This window comes from Pezoporus wallicus, unplaced genomic scaffold (genome assembly GCF_028554395.1).
Source record: "Pezoporus wallicus isolate ANWC-B61680 ecotype Strahan unplaced genomic scaffold, APGP_CSIRO_Pwel_v1 contig_4901, whole genome shotgun sequence".
In the NCBI taxonomy this organism is placed as follows: Eukaryota; Metazoa; Chordata; class Aves; order Psittaciformes; family Psittacidae; genus Pezoporus; species Pezoporus wallicus.
This window is the reverse complement of record NW_026640354.1, coordinates 559337-581066: the sequence shown is the minus strand read 5'-3', so window position 1 is coordinate 581066 and position 21730 is coordinate 559337. Positions and strand designations below refer to the sequence as shown.

The following is a 21730-nucleotide window of genomic DNA, read 5'->3' as shown; positions in this document are numbered from 1 at the left end:
TTTGGGAATAAAGCTTTTAAGGTAATGCAAGCAAAATTGAGACCTTTAAAAACACTATAACCTCAAGATTTGAAAGCCAATTCCTTCAATATGAAAGGAGAAAACTCTTTTGTTCCTCTTTTAATAGTTGGTCTCTTTTCATTGAAATTGACATTAAGAACTTTTGGAAATGCATGAGTATTAGAAAAATGCATGAAACACGGAAAAGATGATCTTCTAAACAAAACAGAATATATAAAAACTGTTGTATGAAATAAAATCAAAAGTAAATGTTGCTGAAGCATTAACAAAGCAAAAATCAAGACGCGCATACATGTCACTTCCTGGGTGGTGAGTGGGTCACTGGTCATATCACCAAACAATACATAAGCTGTTAAAGTGTACTCAGTATTGGGGATGAGATCTACCAGCTGCACCTCATTGACTGATGGTCCAACACGCATCTGCACATGAAAAATAACACACCATGTTTAAAAACTGAAGAAAGCAATGTCAGAAATGCAAGCAATGATTTAACTGCATGGAAATTTTGTTTGTGAGATTCACAGTATATTTACAGTTTCCTGACTGATGTCACTGTATACAATGTCCCAGTAAGTTCACAGTGCTTCAAGAAGTACATGCCAGTCTCTCTTGACTACAATGGTAGATCAAGAAAACCTTCAGTTTTTCTTAGTTTATTTTTGGTAGAGTACAGGAAATAATGACAAATTCTCTCACCTCTTTTTCTGTGGTTGGGACTGTGGCATTCGCAGGTTCATATGTTAACAAATAACCAGTAGCCCCATTGAGAGGTTCCCATCTCACTCGCATGGAAGTTGATCCAATATCATAAACATTCAAGTTTCTAACTGAAGAGATTGGCACTGTCAAATAAAACACATATATTAATTTATTTCCTTCAGCTTTTTCACTTTTCATATTTCACATCAAAGATAGCACCACTGAGAATGTTGCACATGGGTATTAGGGTACTTTGTGGGTAATAGAAAGTGATCTGCAAGTAGTGGTATTTTAAGTGGCACTTAGTTTAAGAATGAGGTAACAGTCATCATATTTTGAATGTGACACAGGTTTGCTATATACACAGTTAAAACTATCTCACAAGACTACACTGGAACACTTGAATATTCTAAAAAGCACTATTAACTCATATGAATGCTTTAATACGAAACAACATGGCTGTTTTGGGATCTGTACTTCTAAAAGGGTTTTTGTACTTTTTTCTTGTTTTCTGTATTTCTCAAATTATTACACATAAAAATGCCACAGAATTCATAAAAATCATGTACATACTTTAAGGGTTTATGACAAGCCTAGTACAAAACAATCAAAGAAGTGAAATGAACACCTAACATTCAATATTCTTAGAGGCAGAACAGTCACCCTATGTTGCATTCAGCATAAATATACCTAAATTCAATCATGAAGACAGCTAACAGAAATATGACAAAGGTCTGTCTTGTAGAAAAGATAAAATTCTGTTTAACTGTCTTTTTGTTAATTTTATAAAATTAGAACGATTTTTTTATAGCATTTTGGCTCCTAGTAGCAGGAATTAATTATCTAGCATAAAAATTAAAGAGTACACCTTTGTATATGGTCAGATTTCATGTCTGCTGCTCTAATCATGTACAGTAGTGCTTTATGAGTCTGGAAAGAAGCTGGGACAAATGTGTTTTATTACACTGCAGTTTCACTTTGCTAAAGTTTTCCAGCCAAGATCTGAACAACCAGTGTAACACAACACAATTTGGTCATTCAAATTAGAAATTTTGTTTCCTCTATGAAGAAAGCTCACAGTTCTACTGGACAGTTCCCCAGATGCCAAACTGGCTGTTAACATGTTATACAAGTTCTATTTTTAACTTACAAGTTATTTCACTGCCGATTAGAGGTTCACTGCTTTCATCTTCTACCACAGAAAACACGTTAACCACATATTCTGTTTCAGGTTTCAGATCTTTCAGAACTGTCGTGGTTTCCATCCTACTTACATAAAACTACATCAAAGAGAAGCAATGTTAACTACTGTACAACAAATGAACTTGTAATCTTATCTCTAAGATAAAAAAAAAAAATATTTGTGAAACTCTTCAGAAATCATTGGTATGGAACTAAAAATAAGTATGGTCTTAATCTTCTATGTATTTTGGCAGACAAACACTTGTCTGAACAGAGCTGGATATAGCTAACAGCACTCACTGTGCATCCTGCTTTTACACATGGTTCACACTTTTATATTACCCAGCAACATAAATGAAGTGCCAGGGGTACATGTTACATCTTTGGAAAGAAGTTTTAAACCTCCAGGATAATCTAGATGGTTACAGCACATGGCATTAGCAACACTTTGCAGAACATAAAAGCCAGCAAACAAGCTGTGAAGTCATTGTGCAGTGGAATGGCTGTTCTAGCCTTAATCAAACCCCAAATCCTGAGATCATAATTTACTAAGACTAAATTCTCCCTCCGTCAAATCTGAGTTAAGATTTAAAAGCCACATTCAGAGACTGGAAATTCAGAGTTAGGTACACAGAGGCACCTAACTTCAGTCTTCTAAACACTGTTCTGTCTGGTTAAAGTGAGTAATGAGCAGTTCAGATTGCCTGAACCAGGGCTGCTGATTACTGGCTTTCTGCATGGAGAAGTAATGACCACAGGATGAGTTTGACCCTGTGCATTACGCAGTTTGGAGGATATGCTTAGGCACAGATTCCAAGTGCCATCATATAATATTAATCAAAGCACTAGCTTATTGTATCATTCACTGTTTTGGTTTTTTTTTTTACTAACAGAAAATGTACTAAAAGGATGGTAAGCCTACACATGAGTATGCTCAGAAAATTTCTGCTACAGGCTTATTTAAACCATTATATGACAGTTGAATATGAACAGAAAGGAATTGCTAGAAATACCAGTCAACTATTTTTTAAGAAATACAACTTTCTCCTGCATTCACGATTTTAAAACAATCAAAGTAATTTATATGCTCCTACTTTTTGTAATTTTGAGTATCATTTATGAGTCTCGATATTCTTGATCTTGGGAGCCTTCTTTCATTTACTGTTACACTATACACAGCACAAACTTCAGAATGACATTACTGTATTGCGAAGGTCTGAGGTTCTCATGGGCAATGTCAGAGATGAACATATAGTACTAACCTGCTGAGGGCTACCTCCAGAGGTAGGGTAATATTCAACTCTGTATCTATCAACACTCTCAGGAGGTGGAGTCCATCTCAGTCTGAAAGAACGAGGTGTCACTTCTGAAATAACTAGGTTAGAGGGAGGTGGCAAATCACCTACAAGTGGAAGTAAATTTCAAAATTATTAATTTATCTTAAATCATCAGGAATAAAAACACTAGACAAAAAATGCTTAGGGAAAAACTTCTTTAGGTATTTGCTTATGTTTCTGTTTCCTCAGGAATTCTTAAAACAACTGTGTGAAGATAGCTCACATCACACTCAAGACCAAATAAGCTCCCTGTCATTCCTACTCCATCTTCAACACCAGTGTTTCACTGGACAACCATCAGCTAGCATTACCGTTTTTCTATGCTCAGATTTGATTTTGGGCTGTCAGACATTAATACTGGAAAAGAGCAGGGCTGCTGAAATTTTCCTTACTGGAGAAGTATCAAAGAATCTGCAACAATGAGTAAAAAAGTGACACACTGAGCAACATACTTCCTGACTTTGGGAGAAAAGAAGGCACATCAATCCATGTCATGCTGTGTTAGGTATAATACAGTCATTGTTGAAAAGAAAGAAAGAACCCCTGCAGGGTAGTCCAGGTGGTCTGCCTAACTTCCTCACACCAGCAGCTGAAAAAACAGCCCAAGGCTACACAGTGTTCCCAGTAAGTAATAAAAAGGAATTTGCAGCGCAAGCACATAAATGGAAAAAGGATGAATTAGACTGAAAAAGTGATGTACCTGGACCTTTCACACTATTACACAGATTCGTGGTTACATCATCAACAATGTTAGCCAGGAAGGAGAAATCTGCAACATTGTAAGCATGGATGTCATCTGGATCCGTTGCAATCTGCTTCAGTTCATTTTCATCTGCATTTTTAATACCTTACAGAGAAGACATGAAAACAAAACTTGTTATAAATTGTGGCCATGAAGCATAACGCTACGAATGTATTTAGCAGATGGGCAGGAGGGAGCTGGTGCACACTACCTCTTCACTTACCAATTGCATAAAGTTCCACCCCTTCATCTCTGAGTCTTCTTGAAGGGGTAACTACATCATCTTGTGATTTGCCATCAGTGATGAGAACACCAATTTTGCGAGCTCTGGGCCTTAAACCTGCATCTTGTTTGAAGTTGTTTTTTAAGATGAAATCCAAGGCCATTCCTAGCATGATACAAAGAAGGTAACCATCACTATAAATTATTTCCATATGCTACCCATGGTAAAGGAGAGTATTTCATCCTGGTGATTTCACTCCAACATCATCATTCCACAATTTACTTCCTTCTAGAAGCACTTGGAATCTAATTGCAGCCTATCATCTAGACTTACCAGCAACTGATACTATTTCAGCCATATCAGAGTCTCTAATCTCTGACTTTTTATGTATCACCCTCCTATCTGATCTCCTGTAGCCTCCCTTCTAGGACCTCACCTTGTCTTCATTCCAACCCTGACATGGAACTTAGTTTTCTTGTTCTCATATGCAGAGAGATAACTGGACATCACCCAAGCTGCCCTCCATCACATTTCTCCAGACTTTCACTGAGTTTATATGTCTATGCTATGCCAGTTCTTTTCCAAACATACTGAACTGTAAGGCCATTTCATCATGGACAAATTTGAACTCACTGAACAAAACTGGGGTCATCTATTAGAATTATTTTTATTGGAGCTTAAAGAAAATCCTGGCAGTATGACATACCTGTTAGAGTATTGCCTCCTTTGTACGGTAAGTTGGCTACAGCCTCTAACAAAGCCTGTTTGGTTCGGTAAGCATTGAGATTCCATTCTGTTCTGGGATCTCCGCTATACTGTGCAAGACCTGGTAAAAAAAGCCATCATCGCTCAGTTATTATGCGGCTGTGCAGCAGTTACACCTCATTCTCCCTCCAACATATGAGGACTTACCAATCTGTACTTTGTCAGGACCAATATCAAAAACTTCAACAATACGAGCAATGAAGTTCCTGATAGTTTTAAAATTTGGCCGCCCGATACTCCATGAGCCATCCACCAGCAGCACAATATCAGCTTCTGCTCTGGTTCTACATTCTAAACCTGCCAGGTCAACCAGAAAAATATATGATAAGCTTTCAACCAGAAAAATATATCCTTAGCAAGATAACTTTCTTTTTTCATCCTTTTATATGACGTATGTCATGAGTTAGCTTCCAAAGTAGCTCTAGTTTATTCACTGGCACTCTGTCAAGTATGACCTATTTGTGAACATTATTCACACTAGTCACTGGTTCCATGGCAAAAGCTGTATAAATTTCTTCATGTATGTTTCCTTTTATAAATAAGCCTTTGCAAATGCTAAGACCAGTCTTCTCTTTTGTCCTGTCATTATCTGTTTTGGTCTTTAAAGATGGTTGATAACTTGATTTAAGAAGTTTTGTAAAAGATTACTAAAGTGACTACTGCTATGGCAGTGGCCATTATCAAATTATCAAATTTACAGTACTTCAGTCTGTCATGAATAGCTAAACTTTTAACTATGTAATACAGGATTTAATAGCATATATTACAACCACTTTCGAATAAATAACATTTCTGAATTTTCAGGGGAAAAAGACATGGTCATACAAGTGGTATAGAAGTTTGCACATACCGGAAAGAAAGATACACAAATATAAACACAGGTCAAGAGATAAAGAGGGGAAAAGAACAAACATTTATATAAAGCTGCAATGTTCTGAAAAGGTAGGAAGTTGTTCCAGATACCTTCAGTTTACAACTTACAGAATAAAATACACATCATATTGTTTTCATCACAAGGAAAATCACAAAAAAAAATTATACAAAACAGAAAGACAGAGTAATTTTATCCACAGCCATTTGCAAAAATAAAAAATAAATCCTTGCTCTCTCTCTTTTCCTGTAGATTGTGTTACCAGCTGCAAATTTTCTGGTTTCCTGCCATCAGAGCTTCTGGTCTTTATATGGAAGAAATCCCATTGAGAAAAATCAGCCACACTCATCACAGTTGAAAGATATTGTGATTTCATATATGTTCCACATAATTGATCCAACACTGTAGACTCATGAATATAACTATTCCATGTACCTGGGGGTTAAAAATATGATCCTCTTCTGCATAGAAAATATAGATCTAGTCTTTAGTCAGGACAATAAAATCAGTTGGGAGTACGGTTTAAGTCAAATCATGTTAGTACAAAAACTTGCATGCATAACTTTAATATCACAGTTACACTTAGCTTCATGTACAATATAAAAGTTAAACTATTTTGACTTTTATTTTTCTTCCAACTACCATAGTTCCCCACACGGAAAATTCTAGCAAAGGCACCAGACCTAGGGTGATTTTTTTCCTCTATCAATAAATAATGTGCTATTACATTTACAGACCCAGATATAAAATTCATTTTTCACATTAAACATGACTCAAATCCATGCATTAGTAAACTTAATTAGCTTAAAGACTATATCAGTGAAGACAGATATAACAGTTGTCATAATAAAAACTAACAAACCACTCCAGATATAATTATTTTTCTGCCAGACTTGTTACAACTTTACTCTAATGTCACTGATGGCCTGTTATGTAGTTTTTCTCAATTTTACCCTCTTGTTTTAGACAGAAAGAGACAGTAATTAAATAAAAAGTTTCTAAAAATTTTGCAGATAACATTACATGAGGTATTTTTTACACAGTGGAAAAAAGGCATCAGAGAGGTTAAGCGAAAAGAATAGAGGAAACTATCAGAAACTTTTTTATTTAACTCTGAAAGGCCTTTATAGTTAGGTTATGTCTCCACACCAAATTCTCTCTGATTGTTATGCAAACCTTGAAAGGGCAGAAAAGTCTTTATTTCTGCATGTATACTTGGCTATTAAAAAGCAAAGATCTGATTCTTTATGCTTTTCATGAAGGACAACTGAACCCTGAAATTCTCCTTATCCAGTATCAACTAAGAGTATGGTGAACACAACTATTAGCATGCAGAGGTCCATTAACCACTCCAAGAGAGCTCCTATCAGAGCTATAACTGGAAGGTTTAGCTATGCAGGGAGAAGCTCCCAAACAGATAGAGGAGAACACTCAGCAATTGCATTTCTGACCTAAACCTCCTCCTGCTATAGTAAGAAAAATAAAAAAAACAACCAAAATCACAAACAAATTACTCACTGACAGTTATGTTGAATATAAACTTAAACAATACACAGTAATACCAGGACATTCCCAACTATCACAGATCTTTGTTCATGACACCTTAGTCTTAAAAGGAAGAGTCACCATATAAGGACAAGCAAACACTAAAGATCTTAAAATTCCTTCTTCTACTCCTCTGAAAACCCTGTAGGTGAGCCATGCTCTCTGTTCAAGAATTTGACCTTATGTGATTTAGCACAGTTGTGTATGGCTTGAAAATGCAATGCAGATGGCTTTGAGTAATCAGCAAAGCATTGGTTGTCTGAGTTATCATCCAAAGGGTGCAAAGGACTAGAATCATGAACTGAGACATACTTAATGGTCATTTTAGACCAGGGGTTATGTCATCAGGGTAGCGAGTACACTGAATCCTGTAAATAAATGTTTATGTACATTAGAAATATGATAAGAAAATGCTGGTCTTTTTTTATTCAAAAGCCAAGACTGTGCTTTCTTCAATCATGTTTACCTCTAGATAAAAATGGCTCCGAAGTAGTATCTGAAAGGGTGGTCATCTCTTGTCCAACCAGGGGGCTGCTCTCTCCTCCTTCAAACATTCCAAATACATTTACCTTATAGGTAGTTCCTGCCCTGCAACAGTTAAACAAATGTACTGTAACTAAAATGACTTGGCTAGCTAAACACTGACACTTCATTTCTGAAATTCTCACAGAAAAAAATCCCCCATGGAAAAGAAGGTGCTAAAATGTGAAGCCCAAAGACTAACTTTTCCACAAAACAATGAAGTTTTGACAATATACAAGCTGATTCTAGACTCTACACTTAAATTTATAGCCTTCTTCTTTCAAGTAATTGAGCAATGCATCCCGACATAGGAAAAACCACCTGGAGCATGGATAAACAAGGAACTCCTGAACAAACTCAAATACAAAAAGGATGCCTACAGAGGGTGAAAAGGGTAGCCTGGGAGGAATACAGAGAAATTTTCTGAGTAGCCAAAGATCAGGTTAGGAAAGCTGAAGTTTGGCCAGAGACATCAAAGGCAACAACACAAGCTTCTACAGAAGACAAAAAAGCTAGGGAAAATGTGGGTGCTCTCTGGAAGGAAATGGGAGATCTAGTTACCCAGGATACGGAGAAGGCTGAGGTACTCAACAAAATTTTTGTATCAGTCTTCACCAGAAAGTGCTCCAGCAACACTGCCCAAGTAACAGAAGGCAAAGGCAAGGACTGGGAGAATAAAGAACCATCTGCTGTAGGAGAAAATCAGGTTTGAGACCATCTAAGGAACTTAAAGGTGGACAAGTCCATGGGACCTGATAAGATGTATCTGCAAATCCTGAGGGAATAAGCAGATGAAGTGGCCAAGCCACTATTTATCACACTTAAGAAGTCATGGCAGGCCAGTAAAATTTCCAGTGATTGATAAAGGGGAAAAATAACCCCCATTTTAAAAAAAGTAAGACACAGAGAACTACCGGCCAGTCAGTCTTATCTCAGTGCCCAGCAAGATCACAGAGCAGATCCTCCTGGAAACAATGCTCAGGCACATGGAAAATAAGGGGGTGAATGGTGACAACCAGCATGGTTTCACTAAGGGCAAATCATGCCTGACAAATATGGTGGCCTTCTATTACCGGGTTGCAGCATTGACGGATAAGGGAAAAGCAACTGCCATCATCTACCTGGACTTGTGCAAAGCCTCTGACACTGTCCATACAACACACTTGTCTCTAAACTGGAGAGGAACGGATTTGATGGATAGACCACTCAGTGGATAAGAAATTAGCTGGAAGGTTTCATGCAGAGAGTTGAAGTAAATTGCTCAATATCCAAGTGTAAACCAGTGATGAGTGGTACTCCTCAAAGGTCAGTATGTGGACTGCCACTGTTTAACATCTTTGTCAGCAAAATGAACAGTGGGAGTGAGTGTACCCTCAGTAAGTTTTCTGACAACACCAAGCTGCATGATGCAATTGATACACTGGAGGAAAAGGATGACATCCTGGGGGACCTCGACAGGCTTGAGAGGTGTGCCTGTGTAAGCCTCATAAAGTTCAACCAGGCCAAGTGCAAGGTCCTGCGTCTGGGTCATGGCAATCCCAAGCACACATACAGGCTGGGCAGAGAGGACTGCTAGCAGCCCTGAAGAGAAAGACTTGGTAATGTTGGTTGATCGGTTCAACATGAGCCGGCAGTGTGTGCTCACAGCCCAGAAAGCTGACTATTCTGGGCTGCATCAAAAGAAACATGACCATCAGGTCAAAGGTGATTCTCCCCCTCTACTGTGTTCTCACGAGACCCCATTTGGAGTACTGCGTTCAGCTGTGGGGCTTCTAGCACAAGGAGGACATGGACTTGTAGCAAGTCCATAGGAGGGACACAAAGATAATCAAAGGGCTGGAGCACCTCTCTTTTGAAGACAGGCTTAAAGAGTTGGTGTTGCTCAGCCTGAAGAAGTCTCCAAGGAGACCTTATAGCAGCCTTCCAGTACCTAAATGGGGGTTATAAGAAAGCTGGAGAAGGAGTTTTTACAAGGGCATGTAGTGACAGGACAAGGGGGAATTGCTTTAAACTGAAAGAGGGTAGATTTTGATAAGGAAGAAATTATTCCCTGTGAGGGTGGTGAGGCACTAGCATAGGTTGCCCAGAAAAGCTTTGGCTGCTCCATCCCTGGCAGTGCTCAAGGCCAGGCTGGATGGTGCTTTGAGCAGTCTGGTCTAGTGGAAGGTATCCCTGCCTATGTCAGGTAGCTTGGAACTACGATGACCTTTAAGGTCCCTTCCAACCCAAACCATCCTATAATACTAAGACTTTTAATGAACCAATTTCTAATTTATTTAGTATATTTGCATAACGGATTTGGGCATGGTCTGAAGCCTACCTTATAAATCCAGGCCTGATTTATCTGAGAAAATGGATCAAGAACTAAACTAAGGTGTTTTTTTTAACAAACATGAGGTAAGGAACTTTTGGGAGGAAACTTTAGAAATCCCAACTTTTTCCAGTATCTCATTAGCTTTCTCATATGCAAAATGCAGAATACAGGTTCTGCCCCTTCAGTTCCTGTCAGAACACCACAAGTGATGTGAACGAATAATCTCAGAAAGAGCCCTGCCAGGTGCTTTTCAGACACCTCGTAACAAGATCCTCATAGCTTACTGACAAAATTACTTTCCTTCTTACTTTTGCCAGGTGTTTCAATACCAGATCATGATTAATCAAAACTAAGATAAAGTTATGAACGAAAAAAGAAAAAAAAAGACATTGATTATTATCCATACCTAAGCTCCTCCAATACGACTGTACTGTCATATGGCCCCACTATTAATTCTCCAAGACTCCCATTGTCTTCTGTAGGGTGGAAAGTTACTTTGTACCCCTTCACTCGTCCGGGAGCTGGCTCCCATGTTACTCGGAAGCTTGACATAGTTGAATCAGAAGTTCTCAGATTTCGAGGTGGCTTAAAGGGTGAGGCTGCAAGGATGGGGAATAAAGGTTTAAATCAGGTCTGCTTACAGAAAAAAAAAACAATAAAAAAATCAACAAGTATGCTTTTATGTAAAAATCCATATGAAAATCCAGTATTAATGGCAGTCCTAAACTCTTTGTACCTTTCCTTTGACATAAAGTCAAGCATCAAGATGTAAAAGGTAAGATTTACTTCATTTAATTTTATCTATCTAACCAATAGGTATGCAAGCTAGGTTTGTTATTAAGGCTCCCTCCACAGTCAGCAGACTGAGGGATAGATAGCAATTCATCTCACCTACCTTAAACATCCATCTGATCTTCAGTAAGTGTTGAGAACAGGTGGACTAACCACTGTCAGTCTTTCTCTCTTAATTATGGAGCAACTAGATGAGCAGCTTAACTTAGCCCTCTCTCTTTTATATGGTAGCAAATAGATGAGGCATATAGACCAAAAGAGAGAAATGGAAACAGCTTCCCCTCAAACTAACACTGGAAAAATGAGAATTCACTGCAGGCAAAAATCACACCCAGACAGTACTCAGTTGCCAATATCATTTTTCAAGCTGCTTCTTCTTCAGAGCTCTGGGTCCCAGAGGTCAGAGTATGGAGAGAGTGGAGGCAAGGACTCCTTCATAGAAAAGGTCTTGCCAACAGTCCTCTCCCTTTACAGGCTCAGAGCCTAGCACCTCAAGCAACTTCACCAACCACAGGTATGGCAGTATGTCAAAAAATAATTCTTCAGAGGAGTGCAGCCAAACCACTTGAGTTTTTTAGGTCAAGAGCAGCTTCCTCTGAAGACTAACAGCTATCCAGTGCAGGTCAGTCCTCATAGACAAAGTGGTTAATAAGCCTGCTGCGAGCTTCTGCGTCACTTTTGCTTTGTATAAATCTAAAGTGCAGTTGTAGAAAATGCTGCAGCAGTATAATCTTTATAAGTTGCAAAAATGGGAATTAGAGTAAACAGAAAGTCACCACTACCACTTTGGAGTGAAAAGGTGGAGGGAAAAACAAAAAAAAAACAGGTTTTTGTACCTTTTTGCCAATGTAATTGTCTAGCTATGGCTGAAAGATCATAAATGTCCACAGACTGTGAATTCCCCTGAGAAACCATGGATACACTCCCACTCACAAGGAAAAGTACAGCCTCTCTGTCTCACCTCCCATGATACTCCTCCCTGAATTATCTTGACAGCTTGAACTAACAAGATCACTCAGGCTCCACTTTCTTCCAAAGTGTGATTACCACAACTATTTACACTGAAAGCACAGAGGCATATCCCATATCAAGATGAACAAAAAATCAAAAGCAGCTGGATGATCTGAGATTTATCTGGTTGATTTGATCTGGATACCAAGAGAACATTTCCTTACAAAAATAAAGACCAGCATTAGACACATACTAAAGGCAGAGCAGAAAATTAGTTTTGCTTTTACCGCAAAAAATCCCTCAACAGGACTTAATAAATATTTTAGAGCTTCAGCTTCTGGGAGAAAAGAGCTTGTCCAGTAGACCACAGTCTCTGAGGTCAAGCTTCTAATTACGACTCTTCAAAATCACCTATTCCCCCTTTTTATTAATTCAGCTTTTCCACAAAAAATAAGGTGACCAAAGAAGACAAATCTAAGTAATAAGATGCTGGGTAGCTATTTAATCAATGCCCACAACCAAAAGGCAAATTGTGAAGCAACTAATACTTCATTTAGTCTATATAAGGTCTTCCTCTCAAAACACCTTGCTTTGACTTCTGATGACAGTTTTTCAAAACAAGTCCAGTATTTTCAATGAGATTTTACACCATATTTACATTTTTACCATATTTACCCAGTATCAACATCAAGACCCTGTGCTCAGGCTGTGACATAGTGGAGTTCTGAACAAATCAAACTGTCTTCTTAACATCTAACATTTTTTTTTAATTTGTCCATTCATTCATGATCTTGGCAGACTCCACCATACATTTCTAAGTATCATGATAGTCAATTTTAGGCACAAAACTTTACTTATAAAATCCTGTACACACTTGTGATACATACCTGTTGTTCCTTCTGCTTTTCTTGATTTTCCTTGTCCAAAATCATAAATTGGGACAACACTGAGGTCATACGTAGTCCGTGGCTTAAGTCGCTTTAACACTATGCTTGTAGCAGGAGCATTTACTCTTCCAAACATTTGTCTTCCTCCACTGCGTGGTCGGTAGTACACACGATATGACAAGACTTTCCCAGGTGAAGGCTGCCATCTAACTCTCATTGTGTTTTCTGTTTCGTTGTCTACTGTCACAGTCCTGGCATTTTGTGACACTTTTCAGTGTAAAAATATGGATAAATGTTTACTTTGTCACATAAAGATGTATTTAAATGCATGCCTACAACATTCATTCTGCTGTATTAAAAAAAAAAATAAAATTGCCCTTTTCAAAATTACAGTATTTGACTGTGGGGAATCTCACAGGCCACTGTCAAATTATTTTTTTCAATTGTAATAGACTAAACAAACACAAGTGTACTTTCCACTATGACACAGCATAATTGGAAGTTTTATTTAGTCACACTCTTCAATAATCTATTAAATAATGGATTCAGCACTCTTAAATGAAAGTGATAAACTATAAGCCACTGTTTTTTTATGAATACACTGTCCTGTAGAGTCAAGATTGTCTAACTTTCGCATTTACAGATCTTATAAGGCACTGGTAAATACCTAAACTGCTGGGTGTTGGGCTCCATAAAAATTATCCTCCAAACAGTGGTGAGTGACTTTCCAAACACTTGGAAAATCACTCACCACTATGCACATGGACTAATAAAGCATTTTCTCTACAAATTGCAGCATTCAATTTCTAAGAGATATTTTCCAGACTGTAAAAATGCTACAAATGCTCTGAAATGAAATGACAGGTATGTAATGCTGGCTGCCAGCCGGAATAAGCCACCTAGGTTTTGGCAAAACAGAACCTTCTTGGCATGAAAGAATCAGTCAATATTTTGTCACATGGTAAGGAAGACTTTGCAGGCTACAGTATTGTCTCCCAGTCTTAGGAAGTGACAGTTTCTGTGTTTATACCAGAAAGATGCGCTGTTAGTCTCAGGTATGGGTCTATTGACATGCCTCACAGCAGGTTCCCTGGACACTGAGAGAAGTAACAAATGATCTGGCTAAGCTGCCTACTTAACCAGAAGAAGGCAGGACAGCTAATGCTGCTGTTCATGAAGAAAGAAGGAAGTTCTGCTGGGACAGCAGTCTGCTTTGACTCTGGGGAGTCAGCTCTTACCAGTGGCAGCAAACTCTACTCTTGTGAGAACTTAAGAACAACTGGGCCAGGGACAAAGGTTAAAGTAGTTCAGTAGTCTGTCTCCAACAGTAGTCAAAACAGATGCTTAAGAAAGAGTACAAGAACATGTAAACACACAATGCTTCCCAAGAGCATTTCCTCAGGCTTTATATTCATATGGCCCCTTTAGAAGACTGCTTCAGGGCATCCCTTCAACTGGCTCTTCTGCTTGCCAGTTCTTGCTATAAAGCAACAAGCTATGCCTGGCCTCTCAGTGTTTTTTACTTTGCCTACACTGCAGGAGAGGCTTGAGCCTGCTTTGACTAACACTACATGATGTTTAGCAAATAAGAAAAATTATCTCGGGACAGGTAAATAACAAACATTAAAATCACCCAGTAAGTGATCACTCAGTTTAAGGACTGTGAAGGTTGGAAAGGGCAATAATTTGGAACAGAAATTCACTGATTCTGTGGGATTTACCCATCTTTTCTTTCTCGATCCGTAACATTTCTTCCACCTGACTCCCAGCAGTTATACAAAATCTGTGAAAGTCTGGCTTTAGCGCAATTTGCAGACAAAATCACATCTTAAGGTGGAAGTAACTCTTGTTGAATCCAAATCTACATGACATAGGACAGATTTTTCCTTTTATTTAATGGTCAAACAAAAAAGCCAGAATTGACTGATCTGATGTGGCATTTTGGTTTGTGGGGAAATTTCAGGAAAAACGAAAGGTGAAGAAAAATAAGTTCCATTTGCTTTAAAATATCATAATTTCATCAAAAACAGAATGTTACAATAGTGGCAATGGTGCACTACACTCACCATCAGTAAAAGCCTCTCCTTCTACTGGGTCTCCTTCTCCACTGCTGTAGGTTGCATATACTGAAATCCTGTATTTAGTCTCTGGTTCCAAGCCTTCTAGCACGGCATCCACAGTATTTCCAGGCACTTTTTTCTCTCCCATTGTATCATCATAAAGTGATTTCCACACTATCCTATAATCGTTAACTGCTCCTGGAGCTGGTGTCCATGATAACCCAACTGTAGTGTCAGTTATGTCTGTGGTAACCAAATTACGTGGTGAACCACGCTCTACAAGAAAGAAAACAGCAAATTGTCTCTAAAATACAAACAGCAAAAGTTAGCAAAGTACAAATGGAAAAGTAAAAATCATCATAACAGTAAAAGCAAACATTTTCCATCAATATTAGTTTCAACCATGTTTGTAGTTCCAAGAGAAAATTGGTAGCTTTTCCAGCAAAATGCTTAAAGCTAACTTTAAACTATGAACAATCCTGTCTCTTACCATGCAAGACACTTGGCAGTTATGCTTTAGCATATGCAAAATAAAAATGGCATTAGCCAAATACTTGAAATTAAGCAAGTGCTTAGATGTGCTTATTTAGGTAGGTTTTGACTCTTAAGTAAAGAAAATCATTTCATACATCCCTCTTCATCTTCATGTGCATAACTTTTTTTCGGGGTGGGAAGGTGGTAAATAAAGGAGACTTTTACCTGAGTCAGTCTTTTCTCTGATGACTTTATTTTCTTATTTAATAGTACTAGTCTTATCTTCCAGACTACCACCAGATCTATCAGCTATTTCATTTTATGTTTATAACTTATTTCTAGTGTGTTTACTTCATGCTGCACTTACAGTACTGTCCTGGGATCAGCAATAGCAGTCATTTTTCTCCTTCTTAGTAGCTGGTGCAGTGCTGTGGTTTTGACTTTCAGCCAGGGAACAACACTGACAACACCAATGTTTTAAGTTGTTGCTCAGTAATGTTTACCAAGGACTTTCTGAGTCTCATGCTCTGCCAGGGAGGAGGGGAAGCCAGGAGGAAGCAGAGACAGGATACCTGACCCAAACTAGCCAAAGAGGTATTCCATACCACAGCACATCATGCCCACTATATAAACTGGGGGCAGTTACCCGGAAGGGCTAGATCACTGCTCGGGTCAGGCTGGGTATCGGTCGGCGGGTAGTGAGGGGTTGTATTCTCCTCCCTTGTTCTTTCCCTTATCATTATTATCATTGGCGGTAGCAGCAGTGATTTGTGTTATACCTTAGCTACTGGGCTGTTCTTATCTCAGCCCATGGGAGTTACATTCTTTCCATTCTCCTCCCCATCCCCCCGGGAGCAGGGAGGAGGAAGGGGGTAGTGAGCGAGTGGTTGCGTGGTTCTGGGTTGCCAGCTGGGCTTAAACCCCACAACAAGTACAAAACACTCTCCATCTTTCCACTCATAAGACTTGTACCTCTTTCCTCCCTGTAGTTTGTTCCAGACAGCTTGGAACAAAGGAGACAACTCATTAGTCTGTGAAATCCAGCTGACAGCTGTATGCATGAGTCTCACCTAACACATCAGAGTGATTCCACTGCTTAAAAATGGATCTCATTGGTCTGAAGAGGCACAGTGAAAGGAGTGCTTCTGTTTAATGTTTAACATACATTTATAACATATGTTCAATTTTCCTATTGCAGTGGCTGGCTTTGATGGCAGGAAAGGAGCGCTGACTGGTGGGTTTATTGCAATGGCCTCACTGCAGCAAAATCTGCAAAAGGGATCTATGAAACCACATCCACATATACACAGAAGTACTTGGTTCCTTGGTGTTTATTCTCAGTGGTCTTTCTCCCCGTACAGACATTCTTGAGAGGCTGCATAGCAAGAGGTCTTAAACACGTGAGGTGGCCTCATGGCATCACAATTAAGCTTCAGTGCACTGATAAAAATGTCCTATAACCCTATATTATACCACAGAAGCCATGGGACCAGATTCAAAATCTCTGAACACAGAGAAATTCACTACCTATCCAATTTCCACTGCTTAGACTTACTGCAAGAACAGACCTCACTGTTTTGAGAAGCCTGAAGCAGTTTCAGTCCAAGACTGAACAACAGGTTGCTCTTAGTCATATACTGTGTTGTTACTTTTCATACTCATTTGTCTTTCACTTCCACTGCAAATATGCAACATTTCCAAACATAATCCCACTGGAGCAAACAGGACTACCTGTAGAAAGCTTGATTTTGCAATTATTTCATTGCCAGCACAACTTCATTAAAACTGAGCCAATGAATGCCACTTGGTTTAATGGCAAATGGAAACTAATATCAACCTATCCGAAAACAGTGCTTACCATATAATAAAAATTCAATACCTATAGAGATTACAGAATCAGAAGGTACCTCTCCAATCACAAAGCTGATTCTTAAATATAGCTAATAGGGCATGTAATATAATTCATAGAATCATAGAATCATAGAATGGTTAGGGTTAGAAAGGACCTTAAGGTCATCTAGTTCCAACCCCCCTGCCATGGGCAGGGACACCTCACGCTAAATCGTATCACACAAGGCCTCGTCCAACCTGGTCTTGAACACTGCCACCTGGTCTTGAACACTGCCATTAATTCCTTTGAGCATGTAATATAATTCCTTTGTGTTGTGGGTTTTTTCCAATTTTAATTCACAGTCTTGGGACATCCCATCATGTTTTTCTGCAGACAATTTTTTTTTTCATCCTAACTCAGCATCAGTTCTTACAATTTTACTCTTCAAACCAGTTTTTAGCTTCACAATATAAATCACCACAAATTATGTCATCCTCTCTTCAAAAAAAGTTTAAGATACAGAGGTTTTGGTAAAGTTTACTTAGTTTTCATTTCACAATAGTCATTGCATATAGTGAAAAAGTTATAGTAAAAAAGCTTGATTCAACTCATGCTTCATGAAGTCTCACTGAATTCAGTGACTGCACTAAATGAAAGTCAAGGCAGAATCTAAACTCCAAAGACTGATTTTCCTGGATGCCTGAAAAAAAGATTTGCCTTCAGAAGTAAATTACACCAATTTTTCTGTCTGCTCTTAAGCTTCTACTCCAAAACCTTGGCTTTTTCATACAATTAAAAAAAAAAAAAAAAGAATAAGGCAATCCAAATGGAAAAAATATGGAAAACCTAACTTGATAGAATGCACAGATGTCTCACAATAAAAACCTTTCTTTCCATATTTTAATGTAATATAAATACACAAGTCACTTTATTTTGGCTACTTTAAAACATGGCTCTGCCACAGCATGATTTCAGCATTAAAGTATCTGCTACCACAGCACAATTTTTGCAAGTCTACTTTTGGATGTTACAGCTAATGATATATGTTGGAAACACTGCAAAAATAATTGCACATTTAAAACCATTATTGATTAAGTCATTATTGAGGTCATTAAATAACAGAGGAAAATAATTTGTTTGAAATGGACTATAATGAATATCATTTACTGTTGGTTCTGAAAGAAATAATCCTTGGAACTAAATGTCTTTTTTATAAGGCAAGGTAAGAGAGGGAAAAGGGACTGGGATTCCTACCAAACCACTAGAACTAAACAGAAAATTTTTACTTCAAATAGTTGGAAACTGCTGACAAGACAACTTACCTAGTAAGGGAAATCAGACTTTTTATATGGTACACTGCAACTAAGAACATTTCTTTAACATAACACACTAACTTGATTTGCACCTCGTGTGTGAAGTGGAAGTTCACTGACAGCTTTTTTCTGCTTCACTGAATCTCCCACAACTGCTTTGGTATTAGGAGAACACCTGTGTTTAAGATGCAGTCCAACTGTAAGTCTTAATTTCTTAGGATTCCCTTAAAAATTATCTAAGCTGCTACACTCAAAGTCAAGGAACATACTTGTGCTCTCTAGCAAACATACAATTAGACCTATGAGATATTTTTCCTTGGACTAAAAACAAAATACCTACTTACCTTGCTTACATTTCACAAAAAAAAAAAAAAAAAGAAGAAAAGAAAAGAGAAAAGAAAAAAGAAAAGAAAGAAAAGAAAAGAAAAGAAAAGAAAAGAAAAGAAAAGAAAAGAAAAGAAAAGAAAAGAAAAGAAAAGAAAAGAAAAGAAAAGAAAAGAAAAGAAAAGAAAAGAAAAGAAAAGAAAAGAAAAGAAAAGAAAAGAAAAGAAAAGAAAAGAAAAGAAAAGAAAAGAAAAAAAATCCACAACTGTGACCCCTAAGCAGTCATTCTGTTCTTTGGTCCATGTGTTCAGAAATGCTTGTTGTACATCTGCTTTTTTCCTACTTGTTTAAACAGAATGGATAAGGAGCATAGAAGGACAATGAACACTGTAAGAAAGAAAAGTGCTGACTGGCTGGCTCACAAGTGGTTATCAAAAGACTCCTGTATTTGCTGACTTGAAATGGAAGCTAAAGTACGCTCATTATTTCATACTGCCCCTAAGCCATCAGCAAGTGAGGAAGCAGTTGTTTTTCGAAAATTATCCCCTAACAGGCATTAGGTCCTATGGTGTTCTGGAGCACCAAACCAGCTGGTGTAAACACAGCTGTAAGCCATGGTGAGTACATACACAGTAAAACAAAGTGTACGGGTCAAACCCTTGCCTAGACAAGCATGCCAGCCACCAGTTTCAGGCTATCAGATCTCTAAGCTGTCTTTATCTCACTGCTGGTCTGCCCACAGTCCCCTGAACCTCTACTATCACTCAGTGCAGATGCATTCTCAAAAATTAACTTGGTAATTTTTAGTCAGGTGATTTTACACCCAGCTCTGGACTTCTGCAATGCCCAATTTCCATGTTAGGTTTTATCACTATAGTATGCCAGAGACACAATATAATATTAGAGTAGTTTCCTTGTGTCCACTTGGCTTACTTCCCATAGCTCTCCAGCAATCATTGTTGTTACTGAACACAAGACTGTGAATCAGCTAAAATTAAAATGTTAACATGCATAAAAATGAAATGGCGTTATTCAAATGGCCTTTCCCCTCAGAAACATTTACACAACTCCAGATGATTTCAGTGGGAGTTGTACATGCCATTTGGACCCAAAGGTTAAACAGTTTCCTATATGTGTTCCTAAAACCAGCTTTCAAAAATAACCTGAAGCAGTAAATTTCACACAGAGCCATGTTGCATTTCAGTTAAACATTGGATTGATATAAGCCAGCATCTGAAAAGGTCAGAATCAACTATATAAGTGAGCCTTCTCTTGCAGAGGCATATACTTGATTCCTGCCTTGTTTACATCAGGAATATCCCATTAAGTAGGCAGGCTAGGTCGCTGCAGCCAATGATTCAAGTGTGCCCACCAGATGAGATGGTTGCAGGATTGCTTTACAGTTTTACTCTAATGATCAAACTCTCCTCAGCATTCAGAAGGCAGTCGCTTTGGTCAGCTGATACCCTTCCCTCTGAAGCACAAAGTAGAGGGTTATTCCTGGAGTACCAGCCCTCAGGCACATTGAGAGGGGACGGTGCAGGGAAGAGCAAGGTCTTGCTACACAAAGGGAACGCTCACTTGACTAGTTTAGAAAAAGCTTCTTGCTCTTCTGCTACTAGGAATGCAGAAAGGTGAGAAGACACACACCAGGAAAAGTTCTGACCCAAAACAAAGGTACTTTGGACAGAGCACTTCTGAGTCCCTGCTCTAGGATAAAGCCAACAGGAATTCATACTCAGTCCTTTTAATATTTTATGTCTTTTCCAACTGTTAATTAGGTAACACTAATCTCAGATGTCTAGAAATATCTTTTTATTATTCATTCAAACTTCTCCTGTGGTTTGTTTATTGGGTTGGTTGTTTGGGTTTTTTTTCCTGATATATATTTCATTTCCTGTATAAAAGTAAGAAAATTTTCCACATATTAACAGAAGACAATTTCAAATGTCAGACTCAAAAATCTTGGAATGTATAATATTAGAAATGCACGAAACAGCATTAAATCTCCTGAGGGCACACTGAGTCCTTGTTTCTGTCAGGACGGACGCAGGACTATGTAGTCTGAACATTATGAAAAGTCCCTGTGATATGCTAAAAACATCATTGTAACAAAATGTCACTTGAATTTGTACTATGCTGTCTGTAGGAGGTTATTCATTTCTAAAGCATTCTTATGGTACCATAGAAACAGCAAAACGAAATAATTTCCAAATAACTGCTATTTTGTGACAAAAAGGAGGGGCTCCCTCAAATATAAGCTCTAAGAAATGTATGCAATAGGAAATAACTTGAAACTGAAAAGTGACCTAGTGATGACAAGTTTTTGTACTATATTGATTTAGTACAGCCCAGTTCTCACAGCACAAACAGCTACCTATCAAACAGGATGGCAGGACTAGGCCCTATATCACTGGAAGATAAAAGATTCTCTTTCTAAAGGGAAAGCTACAGTGATGAAACTAGGTCTCAAACTTATCTCCTGAACTTAATACACCACATCTCTTGTTGCTTATTCTAAAGCTTACAAAGATAAGAATAAAATGGGTTGATACGTCTGATAATCTAGACTAGCAGTCTCATTTATTTCAAAAGAACTACATCCATTTACACCTACAGCATTTCTAGCTTAGGAACTTCACTGATGTAAGTGGAAATGCTTTGAAATTTCTCAGTGAAAGCAAGCCATGAATCTGAACACAATTCTTTCCAGAAAAAAAGACTTTTTTTCTAAATTCCTATGAAACTTGTATTACAAATGTAACGACTCCCCTGCTTAGAGTCAGCAACTGAAATATTAAGTCTGTTCTGAGAAATATATAACTGCCAGCAAAAAGACACTCATAAAATAGATCTGCAGCTTTTAAACTTTTC

General features: G+C 38.1%; 1 protein-coding gene across 1 annotated transcript in view; it reads right to left on the bottom strand.

The window, feature by feature from the left end:
- The window catches only part of COL12A1 (collagen type XII alpha 1 chain), a 102509-nt gene that overhangs the window by 53363 nt on the left and 27416 nt on the right, over window positions 1–21730 (bottom strand). The window contains exons 14-25 of the mRNA XM_057418796.1: window positions 14921–15190; window positions 12855–13121; window positions 10631–10823; window positions 7855–7976; window positions 5120–5269; window positions 4914–5033; window positions 4208–4372; window positions 3943–4089; window positions 3168–3307; window positions 1874–2003; window positions 721–866; window positions 314–443 (exon numbers count right to left, since the gene is read on the bottom strand). Coding sequence (XP_057274779.1) covers window positions 314–443; window positions 721–866; window positions 1874–2003; window positions 3168–3307; window positions 3943–4089; window positions 4208–4372; window positions 4914–5033; window positions 5120–5269; window positions 7855–7976; window positions 10631–10823; window positions 12855–13121; window positions 14921–15190 — 1980 coding nt within the window. The remainder of the gene's footprint in view (window positions 1–313; window positions 444–720; window positions 867–1873; window positions 2004–3167; window positions 3308–3942; window positions 4090–4207; window positions 4373–4913; window positions 5034–5119; window positions 5270–7854; window positions 7977–10630; window positions 10824–12854; window positions 13122–14920; window positions 15191–21730) is intronic.